The sequence below is a fragment of the Bos indicus genome, chromosome 2, assembly GCF_029378745.1.
Source record: "Bos indicus isolate NIAB-ARS_2022 breed Sahiwal x Tharparkar chromosome 2, NIAB-ARS_B.indTharparkar_mat_pri_1.0, whole genome shotgun sequence".
In the NCBI taxonomy this organism is placed as follows: domain Eukaryota; kingdom Metazoa; phylum Chordata; class Mammalia; order Artiodactyla; family Bovidae; genus Bos; species Bos indicus.
Genome location: NC_091761.1, coordinates 122,119,646 through 122,135,188, shown reverse-complemented (window position 1 = coordinate 122,135,188; position 15,543 = coordinate 122,119,646). Strand labels below are relative to the sequence as shown.

Sequence of the window (15,543 nt, the reverse complement as noted above, 5' to 3'; positions counted from 1 at the left end):
TGGTGTCGTGGGGCGGCCCACTGTCCCACTGGCTAGCCCACTGGTCCTCAATGTGAGATCAGCAACAGAAGCACCTTGGAACTGGTTAGAAACGCAAATTCTCGGTCTCCACCTTGGACCTACTAAGTCAGAAACTTGAGGCAAGGTGCAGAAGTCTGTATTTGAACAAGCCCTCTAGATGAGTCTGATGCACGCTAAAGTCTGAGACCCATCAGACGTCCCCCTGTAGGCAACAATGAGCCATGGAGAGGGGAGGAACAGAAGGAGGCAGGATCTGACTGTACTTCATTACGATCACTGGGCTGGTAAAAGGCCCACATCTGAAAGCTGGCCCCACGCTGGAGAAAAAAAAAAAGGAATTTCCTGGCAGTCCAGTGGTTAAGATTCCACACTCCCAAAGCAGGGAGCATGGGTCCAAGCCCTGGGTGGGGAACTAAGATCCCACATGCCACACAAGGCTGTCAAAAACAAACAAAAGCTGGTCCAACGTGAACCCTCAGCTCTAGCAGGACAGAGCTGCAGCGTGTAGCAGAACCATCTATCTTCACATGTAAGGGAGGGGCTCCTGGAAAGTCAGAGACCCCTGGGGGACACAGAGCCTGCTGCCAGGGTGACCACCTGTCACTTGGAGAAAGAGGGCAGCACCCTGCAGAGGGTCAATGAAGGGGAATTGGTTATCATGGCAACCTCCCCTCAGGTGGGACAGGACAAAGGAAGAGGAAGTCTGTGGTCCCTAGGTATCCACCCCATCCCCAGGTGGGAGCATCACAGTCCTGGGTTCCTCCTCAGACCGCATGTAGCCCAGCATCTCCTTCTCTGTCCACCTGGGCCCCAAGTGGCAATCTCCTCCCCTCCCCATCATGAGGCCACACTGTCCTGCCACAGTCTAAGGGCTGGGGGGCTGTCTCCTTGGTTACAGCCCAGGCCCTTGTATCCATGGTGACCCTCTCTCAAGAGGCCCCAGATCCTCATCTGCTAGGCCAGCAATGTCCTTTGCCAAGGCTGGTTCTGGGAGCAGTGACCCAGATCAGGAGTAGGGCTCTTCCATTCTTTCTTCAGTTGGCACATGGTGAGAAAAAGAGGTATAAGATGATTCAACACATTACCTTCTGCTAGGAGATGGACACAGAGGGTGCATTAAATAGCTTCCAAGGGCCAACTTGAAGATCAGGAGAAAGCAAACTGCACCCTCAAACCCAGTGAAGTACAAAGCACAGGAGGGTTCTAGAGTCCGAAAGGCCTGGGTTTGAGTCTTGGTGCAGTTATCTTGGGCAGCCTGTGTCACTTTTTGAGCCTCAGTTTCCTCACCTGTACACTGGAGATATTAGTATCTACCCTCTAGAGTCCCTGCAAGATTCAGTAAGAAAATGCGTCTGACTGAGAAGCATAGTGCCTGGCACCCCACTGCGTCTTATCTTCCTGTCCTCAGGTTCAGGAGGAGGAACGCTGGCTCCCTCTCTGCTGGTGGGACCCCCGCTGCTCAAGAGCCGTGGCTCTGGGCTCAGAAGCACTCCATAAACATCGACTGCTCGTGCTGTTAGTATTACTATTAATCAGCCATCAATGAATGGTAAATTGCTTCCTCCAGGTAATTTACATTTCCTATTGTCACTGTAATCTTCATTCAATGCAATCTGATACAGGGATGTTTTCTAGAAAGCAGGAGCCATATTGTGCTTCTTAGTTTTCCTGCAGTGCCTGGCTCCGGTCCTGGCAGGGGCACCCAAGCAGCTCAGCATGGAAAGGTCTTGGAAATCACCTACTCTAACTCAGCGTGCAAGGCAGAACGCTCTCTTCCCTGGCTTTATCAAGCGCTTGGACGCCTCCAGGGATGAGGTCCTTATTCCCTGCTGAAGATGGACTAGGGCCTGGGACTCCATGGTGGCTGAGTTCCGTGGGGTGAGCAGGAGCTGAATGGGCAACTGCAGGAGTTGGGGTGATGGGAACTCCCGGGGCCACCCCTACGCCCTAGCAGCCCCCCTTCCTCTCCCACTGAGAGTTGATAATAGGAGTGGTTCTAATTATGCTCTAATTGCTTTCTTCCAGGCAGTTTTCTCTGGAGCCAAAGAGTTCAGAGTTCATGAATAAATGAAGAGGGAGGAAGCAGAAGGGATGTTTATCGATCCACAAATCTCCGTGTGCCAGTGTCTGCCCCACAAACGCTTGGGCATGCAGCTGTGTACAGCTGCATGTATACATGCATGCGTGCGTGCTAACTCACTTCGGTTGTGTCCAACTCTTTGCAACCCTATGGACTGTAGCCTGACAGGTTTCTCTGTCCATGAGATTCTCCAGGCAAGAATACTGGAGTGGGTTGCCATGCCCTCCTCCAAGGGATCTTCCTGACCCAGGGATTGAACCCTATCTCCTTATATCTCCTGCATTGGCAGGTGGGTTCTTTACCCTAGCATCACCTGTGAAGCCCCTGTATACATATATACAAACACAGAAATATACAGACCACAGGCCCCAGATACCTCTCTCCAAAGGACTGGTGGGGGGTGGGGAGTGGTAAAAGGAAGGTAACAAGAAGTGTGCGAAACTGACTTTGGGTTCTAGCCTCAATTCTGCCATTGACTTGCACTGTCCTTGTGTTAAGTCGCTTTAGTCGTGTCTGACTCTGTGCAGCCCTGTGGACTGTAGCCCGCCAAGCTCCTCTCTGTCCATGGGATTCTCCAGGCAAGAATACTGGAGTGAGTTGCCATGCTCTCCTCCAGGGAATCTTCCTGACCCAGGGACTGAACCTGGGTGTCTTACATCTCCTGCATTGGCAGGCGGGTTCTTTACCACTAACTTATGCAAATCCTAGTTTTCCCAGCTGGAGAGTATGGAGGGGAAGTGATGTGTCTTGATACCCTCCTCTCAGAAGACCCAGCCTTTAGGGCTTCAGTGGGTACCATCCAGCTAGACAGAACCGTGGGTGAGGGCACTGTCGCCCTCAGACTGCCCTCTCATCTGGATGCCTCCTTCCCTAAGAAGAACTGGCCAAGCAGCCAGGGCCTCCAGGGAGGTGGCAGGAGGAACTCACGCATGTCCATGCTGGCAGGATGCCTAGTAAAGATAAGTAGGGGCTCTGGACTTGAGCTTTTGGGGCCCTGGGCAAGGCACTTGAACTTCTTGAGTCTCAGTTGCTTTGTCTGCTAAACGGGAATGAGAGATTCTGTGTGATGAAGGTTCACCCAGAACATATAGTGAGTGGTCTTAGCCAAATGCTTAGCATACAGAAAGCATCTGGTAAGTGGCAGTTATTATTGAGAATACTGTCAACACCATACAAGGTACAGATCGATGCCTTCATAACACATGAAGAAACTAAGGCACAGAGAGGTTAAACACCTTGCCCCAGACCATGCATTATATGACAGGATTTGAACCCAAGCCCACCTGACCCTGAAGCTCTGGGGTCCAGTGTCGCTTCTCTGCTGTGTTTGATCATTTTGGGCCCCAACAGTTGGCACATAGTCAGTACCAGCTCTTAGGGACATATGGATATTATGGCATACAGTATCCATAATATGCTGAATGACAGAGAAAGGAGGTAAAAAAAAAAAAAGAGAGAGAGAGTATAACAATATGCTCTGTTTACAGTGACCAAGGTTGGGGCAGATTATTAAAGAACTAGACCAAGATTTCCTTCAAGGTCAAATAGAAGGGCTGGATCTGAGAGACCCCAGGACTCATCCGTGGCTGGGGCCAGGCCGGGTGGTGATCAAGGGGTTCTCGGTGTGTACTTTTAGAAGGAAATCTTTTCACCCTTTATGACTTCCACTAAGAGGCCAGTTAGCCATCCTGACTCTGGCATCAGCCAGACCCGGCTGTGTCACTGCCTTGCCGTGTGACACAGGGCAAGTAACTGCTCCTCTCTGAATCTCAGAGGCCTCCTCTAGGAGGTGAGGAGAAGAGCGGTCCAGCTCTGGGGATGTGGGATGACACAGGTGAGGCCACATGCTAGAGGCCAAGAGTGGGATCTGGTGTCAGCCTGTCAGGTTTGTATCCCGGCCTGACATAACTGCCTGTGGCCCTGGAGTCTGCTCCTGGAAAACGGGGCTCGCAACTGTCTACCACACGGGGTGCAGCGAGTGTGAATAGGCTACTCCAGGTAAAGCAGTCGTGACATTAGGCAGTGCTTTGAAACGCTCCGTAAATTTTCTCTATTGGACATTTTACACATGGCGAAACTGAGCCCTGGAGCGGGGCGAAGACCTCTCTGAAGTCATGGAGCCAGTGCACAGCAAAGCCAGGACCGTGCGGGAGCCGGCTGTGTGCACGGCTCCTTGTCCAGCCTGTGTCCAGACTGGGGCTCGATAACCTCAGACCTTTCACAGCACCTGGGCCATCCTGCTCCAGCCTCGAGGACTCTGGGGCGGGGGGAGGGGAAGCTGACGCTCCTGCCTCCTGCCCTCCCAGGTGGCTCTGAGGCTAGCTCAAACCAGCGGGGTATGTCAGAGGGCAGGGAGCACCTGGCTGGCCCCTCCACTCCCGGGCTGGCCGCCGAGACCTCGGAAACAATCTAGGGGTCCAGGACCAGAACACCATTTGTCAGCCCTGCATGGTGGTAGCGGGCTTGTCTCCATGGCAACAGTGCAGTGTGAAGGCATCCTGGCAGCATTAGGGAGCTCGCTGAGTAGTATAAACAGAGGCTGCAGTAGATTACACGCCTATTATGAGCAGTCTCGGGCTCTGAGCACTGGTAATTATGCCTAATTGTGCATTTAATTGTGTAATTGAAAACCCACGTCTCTGGTTCAGGCTGGGGCTGCAGAACCTAACACCCCCACCCCCAAAGAAAGAGGCGTAGAAGCCACCCCACCCTAATAATCCCAGGGCTGCCTCTCCATCGAGGGCTACGGGTAGCCGGAGTGAGCATGGAGTAAAGTACCTGCAGACTTCTACTCTTCCCCACTTCAGTGCCAGGAGCTCAGCCAGGCTCTGTGATTTGGGGTGGTGGGGGAACAGGCTCAAGGTAAAGGGACATGGCGAAAGCACAAAAGTGCTCACAATTTTCATTATTCATAATATATACCATTTTGTACGATAGCCACTGTCCTCTCAGGACCTAGAATCAGCATCTCGTGCCTCCAAAGGACTCAGATCATCATTAGATCGGTACACATCCAAGTCATCCAACCTACATGTTAATCCTTAATCACTATGAGAGACAGGGAACTCACCACTCAATGGTCAGCCCACCAAGGCAGAGCCTCTGTAGTTTGAAAACCGCTGATAGAGTTCAACACCCTCTCCTCCATCCCCTGGTTTCATAGACTGGAGAGAAAGAGGCCCAGAGAGGGACAGGGCCAGCTCAAAGTTGCACAGCAAGTGAGTACCAGAATCCTGGGATTCTGCCTTGCAGCTGAGGGCATACTTTGTACCCTAAAGTGACCAGGAATCATGGTTCTGGGCAGCAGCAAGAATCATGCCCAGAACTTTGTAGATGCTTCATAAATATTTGCTGAATGCCACTCAGGGTAGGGTTAGTTGAAGCAATGTTTGCCCTCTTACCCGACAGTATTTTATCTTCCTGGGGTGAGGAAGTTCCCCTGAGGTGGGCCAGGAGTTAGTGATGGGTTAGAACCTCCTGCTCTGAGCCTCTGTAGCCTGAGACTTGATTTTACAACCAAATATGCCATGTGGGCATTTGGGATAGGGAATCTCATTCAAACAGACAGCAGAAGATCGAGGGACAGTAAGGCGGAAGGCCGCACAGATTTAGCAGAACCTCTGCTTCAACTAGTTTAATAAAAGGACATGTCCATTTCCTATCCCACGATATTCAGGTTCATAGAATCTGCTGTTTCATTTCCAAGGCATTCCAGAGTGAACCCTGGGACTTCCCTGGTAGTCCCGTGGTTAAGAATCCACCTTCCAATTCAGGGGACGCAAGTTCGATCCCTGGTAGGGAAATGAAGATCCCACATGCCATTGGGCCACTGAGCCCAAATGACTGCAAACTGCAGAGCCCACGCGCTCTGGAACTCGAGTACCGCAACTAGAGAGAAGCCCATGCACCACAACGAAGACCTCGCATGCTGCAACCAAAACCTGACACAGCTAAAAACAAATAAATATATAAAAATTTATAAATAAAAAAATAAGAAAATTATAAATAAATTTACTTAAATAAATGTACTTTTAAAAAAGAGTGTGAACACTCTGTGGGCTCCTAGGCAGCCTATTTTATCTCCAGGAAGGACAATTCTTTGAGGCACATTACTAGTACCCTGATTTAGAGAAGTGCAGGTGGAACCTCACAGAGGTTAGGTGTCTTACCCAAGGTCACCCAGCTATAAAGAGACAAGAGATGGAACTCAACCCCCAGCCAGACGACATAGCTCAAGCTCTTCCCAGTTGAACTCCCTGCCTCTAGATGTACTAGCTGCTTTGAAAGGCAGGGGCCAGGAGACCAGGGTAAGCCATCAGAACGCACAGCCTCAGCAACTGCTCTTCCAAAACCCCGGTACTTGGCTGGCACAAGTCCCAGGGAGGCGTGCTTTGCTGCCTGAGGCTCTCCCTCGGTCTCTGAATCACCATCCTTCTCCCTCTCCAGGACCAGCAGGGAGACCAAGAGCATAGGACTGGGGTCCCCCAGACCAAAGCCATCTCCACCCGCTGTGGCCAGGAGCCGGCCTTTAAAAACACACCTCTGCACTTCCCCGGCGGTACAGTGAATAAGAGTCCACCTGCCAATCCGGGGATACGGGTTTGATCCCTGGTCTGGGAAGATTCCACATGTTGTGGAGCAGCTAAGCCCATGCGCCACCACGACCAAGTCCGCGTGCCTACTGCCTGTGTTCCACAAGAGAACCCACCTCAATTAGAAGCCCATGTGCTGCAACAAAGAGCAGCCCCCTGCTCCCCCCAACTAGAGAAAGCCTGTGCAAAGCCACGAAGACCTAGTGCAACCAAAAATAATTTAAAAAAACCCCACATCTCTGGTCTCAGCCTGCTTCCCATCACTCACTACTCCCTGAAACTAGAGGAGAAAAGAGACTTCAACCATCAGAGCTGACCATCTCTACTTGGTCCAGATTTTGCAACTATTCTCAGATCCTTTCCCCTTGATCATTTATGTGATGCCTAGACTGTATCTTCTGTTTCCTTGGCAACCAGTCATTTCATTCTTCTGACTTCAGTATGCCCATCAGTAAATGGGTATAAAGACCGTCCCTATCTCATCGAGTTGTAATGAGGGCTGATAAGTCTTCAATACAGGTTAATTTCTTGGGTAATTTGTTCTTAACCTGTGTCACAAATTCTCTTAAACCTAACACAGGCCTTGCGGTGAGTAGAAGTGGGGATGCTGGATGGGGTTGCAGTTGAATAAGCAGCTCAGACGGTCTGGCATCTAGTCATCTAGTAACAATTCTTTACGGATGAAGGAAGATTTAGATTATTCCATCAGCTTCCACATCCTGCATCTCCCAAATCCTACAGAGGGCACAACAGGGCATGCAAGGTAGAAGGTGTGGAGTTCTAGATCTGATGTGTGAATCCTCTTCTGTCCCCAGTATACAGGTGGCCGTGGATAAGCCAGATAGTAACAAGGGACAAGGTATGTAAAATGCTTAGTGTAGTGCCTGGCTCACAGCACACACCAAATAAAAAGGAAATCGTTCTTATTATTTTTTCTGGCAGAACCACACATTTTCCATATAAAGAAACTAAGACTTGGAAAGTTAATGGGTATGAATCTGATCACTAAAATCTCTAATCCAGGCAGAGATGGGAGCTGAAGTGACTTATCCGAACCTCAAGGCCACAGGGAGCACTTGCCTGGGCCAGTGCTGTCGGATCATCAGCTCAGGGAACACCCTCAAACTGCCATGGGGTACCATGGTTATTCTGATTACTTTATAGCAGAGGCTCAGAGAAGGTAAGAGACTTTCTGGAAGTCACAAAGCAAGGCAGCAATGTCTGCCTGATCCCAGAGGTACTGGTCTTTCACCCCTCTATGCCAGATCTCAGCTGCTGCTGCTGCTGCTGCTAAGTCGCTTCAGTCGTGTCCGACTCTGTGCGACCCCATAGACGGCAGCCCACCAGGCCCTGCCGTCCCTGGGATTCTCCAGGCAAGAACACTGGAGTGGGTTGCCATTTCCTCCTCCAGTGCATGAAAGTGAAAAGTGAAAGTGAAGTCGCTCAGTCGTGTCTGACTCTTAGTGACCCCATGGACTGCAGCCTACCAGGCTCCTCCATCCATGGGATTTTCCAGGCAAGAGTACTGGAGGCCAGATCTCAGAGTGGCTGCCATTTATGGGGTACTTATGTCAAATTCGCCCAGGCACCCACCCCTGCAAAGGAGCAGAACCAGGGTCATATGTTGCCCCCTGCCCCAATCCAGGGTGTTGAGGGCTGTTTGGCCTTAGTCTGTCCATCTGCAAAAGGGACTTGATTACCTGAGCCCCTATGTTGTCCAAAGGGGTATAGGGAACAAAGAGGGCCAGTGCTCTGACTCTGAAGCCGGCCCCTCCCCAGGAAGCCCTGAGCATGCAGATGCAGCTGCTTCTGAGCACAGGCCCCTGCAGAACCCCGCTCCCTCAGGTCTTCACCATCACTGCTGCTAATAACGACATCAATCAGGTTGACCACGTTTCACACCATTACTCGCAGCTCAGCAGGAAGCAACATATTTCCCCCCCTCATCCACTACCTTCCAGAAAGCAAAGAGCTTTCCAGAAGGGAAAAGAATAAAATCAGTGGGTTTTTTTTTTTTTTTTTTTTGAGTACCTACTATGTACACGGCAGCTGGCCAAGCCCTTTTTCCAACTCTGAAGGGTAAGGATAACTCTTTCTCTTGGACAGAGAAAGACACCGCGGCCCAGAGGAACGAATGCATGTGCCCAAGGTCACCCGGAGCAGGGACAAGAACAACCATGGCAATGATGTATTACTGACCACTCACGGCTCACGGAGCCCGGCAGGTGCGTGATCCTACTGAAATAGTACCATTTCAGTTTTCAGATAAGGGAACTGAGGCTTGACGCAGTGAAGAGACTCGAGGCCACAGGCTGTTGAAGCATGAGCAGCAGAGTGACACAGGGCAGAGAGGGTGGCTCTCTGCTCAGGCCAAAGAGCGCATGAATCTTGGTTCCGTCACTGACTAGCTTAGACCTCTCTGAGCCTCGGTTTCCTCATCAGAAAAAGGGGCTAATAAAAACCTCTATCACATTTTGTAGGGTAACAATAAGAAGGATAAAAGCTGTAAAATAGCTTACGTTTATCGATCGTTGAACACACACTAGGCACTCTGCCAAGTACGTGACATATGTAAGCTCATTGGGTTAAATGAGGTAATGCATATAAAGTGCTTAGCACAGGAGTCCAGAAAATGACGATGGTGAAGAAATTGATGATGATTCCCTTGTGTAAATCTCCTTGGTTCATCCTCTTACTGGAAGAATAGCATAGCCTGCAAGGTTTCAGGAAGGAGGTGAACCAGGAAAGAAGGGCAGGGGAGGTAAATGGGAAACACACAAAAATTAGGAATAACATTAATAATGTCAAGATGATACACCAGGAAAGGAGAAAGCAAGGGACCCAAGATATTCCACATAGTGGAACCAGACTGAGACACATGGAAACCTCCAGGCCAGTCTAGACATCCTCCCAGTGTGCCAGATGGGCAGAACTAGCAGGACCCTAGAGACACAGACCAGTGGTTCTTCCCATTTTAAGATGAGGAAAAGCCAAGGCTTGCAGTAGGGAAAAGACTTGCCCAGGTTCACCGGATGTCAGTGAGGAAGGCTTGAATCCAGGCCTCCAGACTCTTAGCTTCGTGTCCAATTTCGTGCTGCTTCCCACAAAGGAAGAGTGCAGGATGGCCCTTGGATATGTCTGGGTCACAATTCCGGGGAAGCATCTCAGGATACACATCATTAAGATAATAACAATACAGACTTCCCTGGTGTCCAGTGGTTAAGAATCTGCCTGCTGACGCAGGGGACACGGGTCCGATCCCTGGTCCAGGAAGACCCCACATGCTGTGGAGCAGCTAAGCCTATGGGCCACAACTACTGAAGCCTGCATGCTTTAGAGCCTGTGCTCTGCAGCAAGAGACGCCGCTGCAGTAAGAAACCCATGCACCGCAACTAGAGAGCACGCCCCGTTCTCCGCAACTAGAGAAAGTCCGAGTGCAGCAACAGGCCCAGTGCAGTGAAAAAAATAAATTAAAAAAATTTTTCTAAAAAGATAACAACAACAAAAAGTTACAGTTTAAAAAAAAAAAAAGTTAGTTTACTGAATGCTTACTCTGTGCCTGGCACAGTGCAAGCTATATGCATTTAACCCTCACAACACCTCTAAGGATTGGGCACTCTTTTCTTTTTTAAAAAATATTTTTTTATTTTGGGCTGCACAGGGTCTTTGTTGCTGCTCGAGCTTTCTCTAGTTGCAGACGGCGGCGGCTACTCTCTAGTTGAGGTGCACAGGCTTCTCATTGCGGTGGCTTCTCAGTTTCCGCAGGTCCCAGGGTGCAGGAGCCTCAGGAGTTGCAGCACGTAGGCTCAGTAGGCATAGGCTCCAGAGCACAGGCTTACTTGCCTTGCAGCACAGGGGACCTTCCCGGACCAAGGATCAAACAGGTGTTCTGCATTGCAAGGCAGATTTTTAATCACTGGACACCCAGGGAAGTCCCCCGGGAACTGTTTCTATCATCTCCATTTAACAGATGACAAAACGTGACTCAGAGAGGCCAAACAACTTGCTTATGATCACACAGCTAGGAAGTGACAGAGCCAGGACTCAACCCCATGTCTGTCCTGTCAAACTCCAGAGGCTTGTCCCCTGTACTTGTCTACCTGAACAGTTCAGCCCTCACCCGCTTCTTCCACCTCTAGTGCACCCTCACATCCTACTCCCTCACCCAAAGCAAGTCTAACCCAACTCCAGAAGTGTTTAGAACTGGGCTGTTTTATTGTAATCATCAAACCCCACATGAGAAAGAAAAATGATACAGTTCTTCTGCAAAAGTTTTTAGCTGAGAAACATTTAGCGGCCTCTTCCTTCTCTGCCCCTTTCCACTGGATGAGAAAACAGGCTCCCTTCTCCCTGGGATGGTCAGGTTGGTGAATTCTACCATCCAGGAGCACATTAACGAGACTGCGAGGCAGCAGAGGCTCCTGGGGATTAGCGACAGCTGAAGGGACCCACTCTGCAATCGGCCCAGACAGAGCAACAGACCCAAGAGACCAATTTCCAAGTCCCTCCTTGGAGCACCTCCCCAGATTATCTCATGGAATGCTCACAAGCTACCCAAAGGCATCCAGCTAAGACTCAGAAGAATCAGAATCCCACCCAGGTCTTGTCGGATTCCAGAGCCGCTTATGCTGGGGAGCCCTCCAAGTGGAAAGGTGGGTTTAGCTGAGCTAGGGAGAGCTACGGAGGCAGGTAAGAGAGAAGCAGGGAGACTGCCTCGCCACCTTCATTTATCTACAGAGAAGTAAGCACCCCTCATCACAGCCAGAACTACTTATTTTCCAGTAAAGAAGGCAAGGGAGGATGCTGGTCAGCTGCCTGGCTTCATAGCCCCTAACTAGAGAACTCAGGACCAGTAAATTCATAGGATCGTTATGATAATTAAATGAGTTAATACATGGAAGAGTGCTTACAAGGGCACCTAGCACCTAGTAACTGTTCCCTAAAGCTAAGGACTGTTATTATCATCAACAGAGAATACGGTGGGTCAAACTGTTAATACTGCTTATCTCTGGAGTATAGGACTGGGCATAGAAGGAAACGTCTTTATCTTCTGCTCTATTTGGTTATTTATTGATTTAATCATTTTATAAAATGTGTATGTTACTTTTCTTTCTTTTTCTTTTTTATTTGCAGCAAGTGGATCTTAAGTTGCAGTAAGCAGACTCTTAGATGCTGCATGTGGGATCTAGATCCCTAACCGGGGCTTGAACCTGGGCCCCCGACATTGGGAGCAAGGAGTCTTAGCCAGCGGACCACCAAGATGTCCCTGTATATTACTTCTCTAATAAGAAAAAGTCCTAGTTTAAAATTTTAAAATAAACTCAGAAAGAAAATTCCTTGGAAAGTTTCAGCACTTTTTGGAATTTTATGTTCTTGAAAGGAGATAAAGAAGGGTGTTTCTACCGGGAGCCAGGAGTTGCCAAATAACTGATTCACTCATTTACTTTACAAATATTAATGGAGTGCCAGGCACTGTTCCAGCTGCTGGGGATTTAGCACGAACAAAACAGATAATCTCTGCTCTTCTGGAGTTTCCATTCTACCTGATCTTAATTAATCCCCCCTGCCAACCTCAAGGATGAGCAATTCACAGAGAGGCTGACCAAGATGTCACTTGCCCTGCAGCCCACAGCTGGGAGCAGGGCTCCAATCTTCAGGGTCCAGCTGTTTGGGCCGCTGTCCAAGAGGGCAGGTCTGTGGATGGAGTGTTCGGGGCTGGGGTCCCCAAGAGGAAAGAAGAAAGATGAATGGGGTGTGTGTATCCACACTCAAAGCTTCCTTCTGCTTTACTGTATGTACACACCAGTGGTGGAGGAAGGGCAATGGATGCAGGCAAAAGTGGAACCCAGACCAGACCTCTTTACTGGTTAGATCTCAGCTCTAGCATAGGCAGGAGATCCTGGCCTCTCCTTAATCACTTTCCCAAACTCACTTGCCAGAGTCTGTATTGAGGGGCAGAGCTGGTCCCCTTCAGCCCCCAAATTCACTCCCCTCGCTTCCCTGAGACAAGAACCTGATTTCCCTGAGCTGAGATTATGTACAGTGTCCCCAGGTACTCCCACCCTCCCTGGGCACCCAAGTATCTCCACTCCCATCCTTGCCAGCCCTATCTCACCCACTCCACCCCCCCACACCCCGCCCCTCTGGTGGAAAGACTGACAATGCCTATGGCTAGGGTTGTCACAGCCAAAGCAGGGAGGGCAGTCCCGCACCTGGTTGATCAGCTGGCCCAGGACCTAGTAGCTCCTTGTGACCCTCTCCAGGGAGGGGCTCTTAGGCCTGCCCAGTCAGGAGGGTGGAGGCAGGCAGGAAGAGCACAAAAGAGTGAACGGTTCTTGGAGTCTAAGAGCCCCCCACACACAGATGAACATGGACCAGAAATGGTCAGAGATCTAGACACATACCAAGGAGAAACGCGGAGAGAGACACACACAGGAGCAGAGAGTTTGTGAGAAACGCTCAGTGGGGCGGAGACCAGAGGCAGAGACCCACGCAAACGAGTGATCTAGAGGAAAACACACGGCAGGAACCTCAAGGGATCCACACACCCGCCTCGGACACACCCCCAAGCCCCGGAGAACCACACTCCCACAGCGCATCTCCCCAACAGGAGGCCACTCGTCCAGTGCGGGCCAGTCGCGTGGAGCCCCAGGCGCCGGGCGGGCCGGGGACTCGCGCACAGGACGCACTCGGGGACCGGGGAGCGCCGGGCGAGAGGCGCACACAAAGAGACAGCCGGGCCAGCAGGAGCAGGCTCCGCCCGTCCTCTCCGTGACTCCAGACCACCCCCAACCCCGGCGCTCGCCCCAGACCCACACCCAGACCCACACCCCACCCGCTCGCCCCGGGACCCCGCCCCGCCGCGCCCTACCCTACCCGGCCCGGCCGCCCGGGCGCGCGGCGCTCACCAGCTGCAGGCAGCAGAAGGCGACCAGCGTGCAGCGCCCGCTGCACTTGCCCATGGCTCCGGGGGTCGCGCGCGCCGACCGCCGCGGCGCCCCTCTAGTTCGGCGGCCGCCGCCTCCTCCGTGCGGCGCGGGCTCCGCGTCCTCCGCGCTGGGCGCCCCGGGCGGCGGGGCCGGGCGCCTTAGGGCCGGGCCCGGGAGCGCCGGGTCCTCAGGGCTGGGGCCGGCCGCTCGCGCTCGGAGTCCATGGTCCGTCCGCCCGCGCGCCGGCTCTGCCGCGCCTCCTTTGTCTGGACGCCCCGCTGCCGGGCGCGCCTCCCGCCCCGGGGCGGTTGGAGGGGAGTGCGGAGAGGGGAGCGCAGGCACCGAGCGCGGCGCAGCGCAGAGCAGCACTGCCCAGCTGGGGCAGCCGCCCGGGTGCTCGGCGGCCGCAGTTTCCCGGCCCCACCACGTGGCTCGGCTGCCGCGGCTGCCGAGAGGGAGGGCAGGACGGAGAGAGAGAAGGGAGAGAAGAGGAGGGGAGGGGAGAGGAGGGGAGGGGAGAGGTGGGGCGGGGCGGCCAAGGAAGCGGAGGGGTGGGGAGAAGGGGTAGGGAAACCGAGAGCAGAGCCGAAGAGGCAGGGAATGAAGTGAGCAGAGAGCAAGCTTGGGTCAAACCCAGACTTCGCAGCTCGCTCGCTGTGTGACCTTGGGCAAATCACGTCACCTCTCTGGGCCTCCGTTTTCTTAACAAAATAGGAGCAATAATGATTGCTGTCGTGTTGCCACAAAGATGAAATGCAGTTATGTGAATCAAGCGCTTAGTTCTGTGCCTGGTCTCCCGAGAGTGTGGAGCATGCCTCTGTCCACCTTGTCTCCAGGGCCTGGCGGCTCCAATCTCGGCCTCTATTTCCTTCCACTCCACTTCCCATATCTGCTACCCATCCCAGCCTTCCTCCAGAGTTCTTCCTTCTCTCATTTCCTCTACTGACATTTACTGAGCCCGACCTGACTGCATACACACCCCTGGGGCCCCTATGATCCAGAAATGAGCCCTGCAGCGCTGTTTCGGGACCCACTGAGCTTCCCAGGCTAGGGAACAGGCAGGCTCCCAGGGGCATGAGCACAGAGTTGCCTGATGGCAGAGGTCTGCCCAGGGGGCTGTAGTCCACGTATCCCAGGCAGCAGTGGGGAGGGAGTGAAGGACTTGTCAGTGGAAACTGCCTTCTCCAAGACACCCCCCTTGAAAAGCACTCAAACTCTCAAACACATCCCCAATCCATTTACTCATTCCAGCACCACTCCTAACTTCTTACCGTCGTCTTGAGGACTAGCATCACTCAAGTGGGTATCTCTGCATTATCCTCGGGGGCTTCTCTATCCCATCTGACCTGTCATTATATTCTATGAACTTACCTTCCAGCTCATATCTATGGAATATCTACTAGGTACCAGGATCTCCACTGGGGGATAAGGGGATGAACCGACCTCTGCATTCACTGAGAGAATAGTCTAGAGACAGATTGTCATCAAAACCAGAAAACATACAAATACATAATGACAAATTCTGATAAGTGCCTTAAAAGATAAGGAAGAGTAAAAGAATAAGGAGGCTGTAATTCACGTTTGGAGACCAGGAAAGCCTCCTTTAGGACATGGCATTGATACCCAGATTTAGAAGGAAAGGCCAAGGTGAAGAATAGTGTTCTGGAAAAAGAAACAACGTTTTTTTTTTTTTTTTTTTTTTTAATTTATGTATTTTTGGCTGCATCAGGTATTAGTTGGGGCACTGCAGGCTTAGTTGCCTGAGTGGCATGTGGGAGCAATCCCCTTCCTTGCAAGGCAGATTCTTAACTATGAGACCACCAGGAAAGTCCCCAAGAATGAATGTTTCTTATTCTTTCACCCTTTCTCCAGTCTCACTAGCACTCTGGACACAGAAGACACAATGACATAGACCTTAGAA

At 51.6% G+C, this 15,543-nt stretch overlaps 1 protein-coding gene across 1 annotated transcript in view; it reads right to left on the bottom strand.

Moving 5' to 3' along the window:
• Window positions 1-14,057, bottom strand: part of NKAIN1 (sodium/potassium transporting ATPase interacting 1) — a 46,314-nt gene extending 32,257 nt beyond the window's left edge. Inside the window, exon 1 of the mRNA XM_019979535.2 lies at window positions 13,602-14,057. Within this exon, the coding sequence (XP_019835094.1) occupies window positions 13,602-13,655 (54 nt within the window). The 5' untranslated portion in view covers window positions 13,656-14,057. The remainder of the gene's footprint in view (window positions 1-13,601) is intronic.
• Window positions 14,058-15,543: the final 1,486 nt, after the last annotated feature.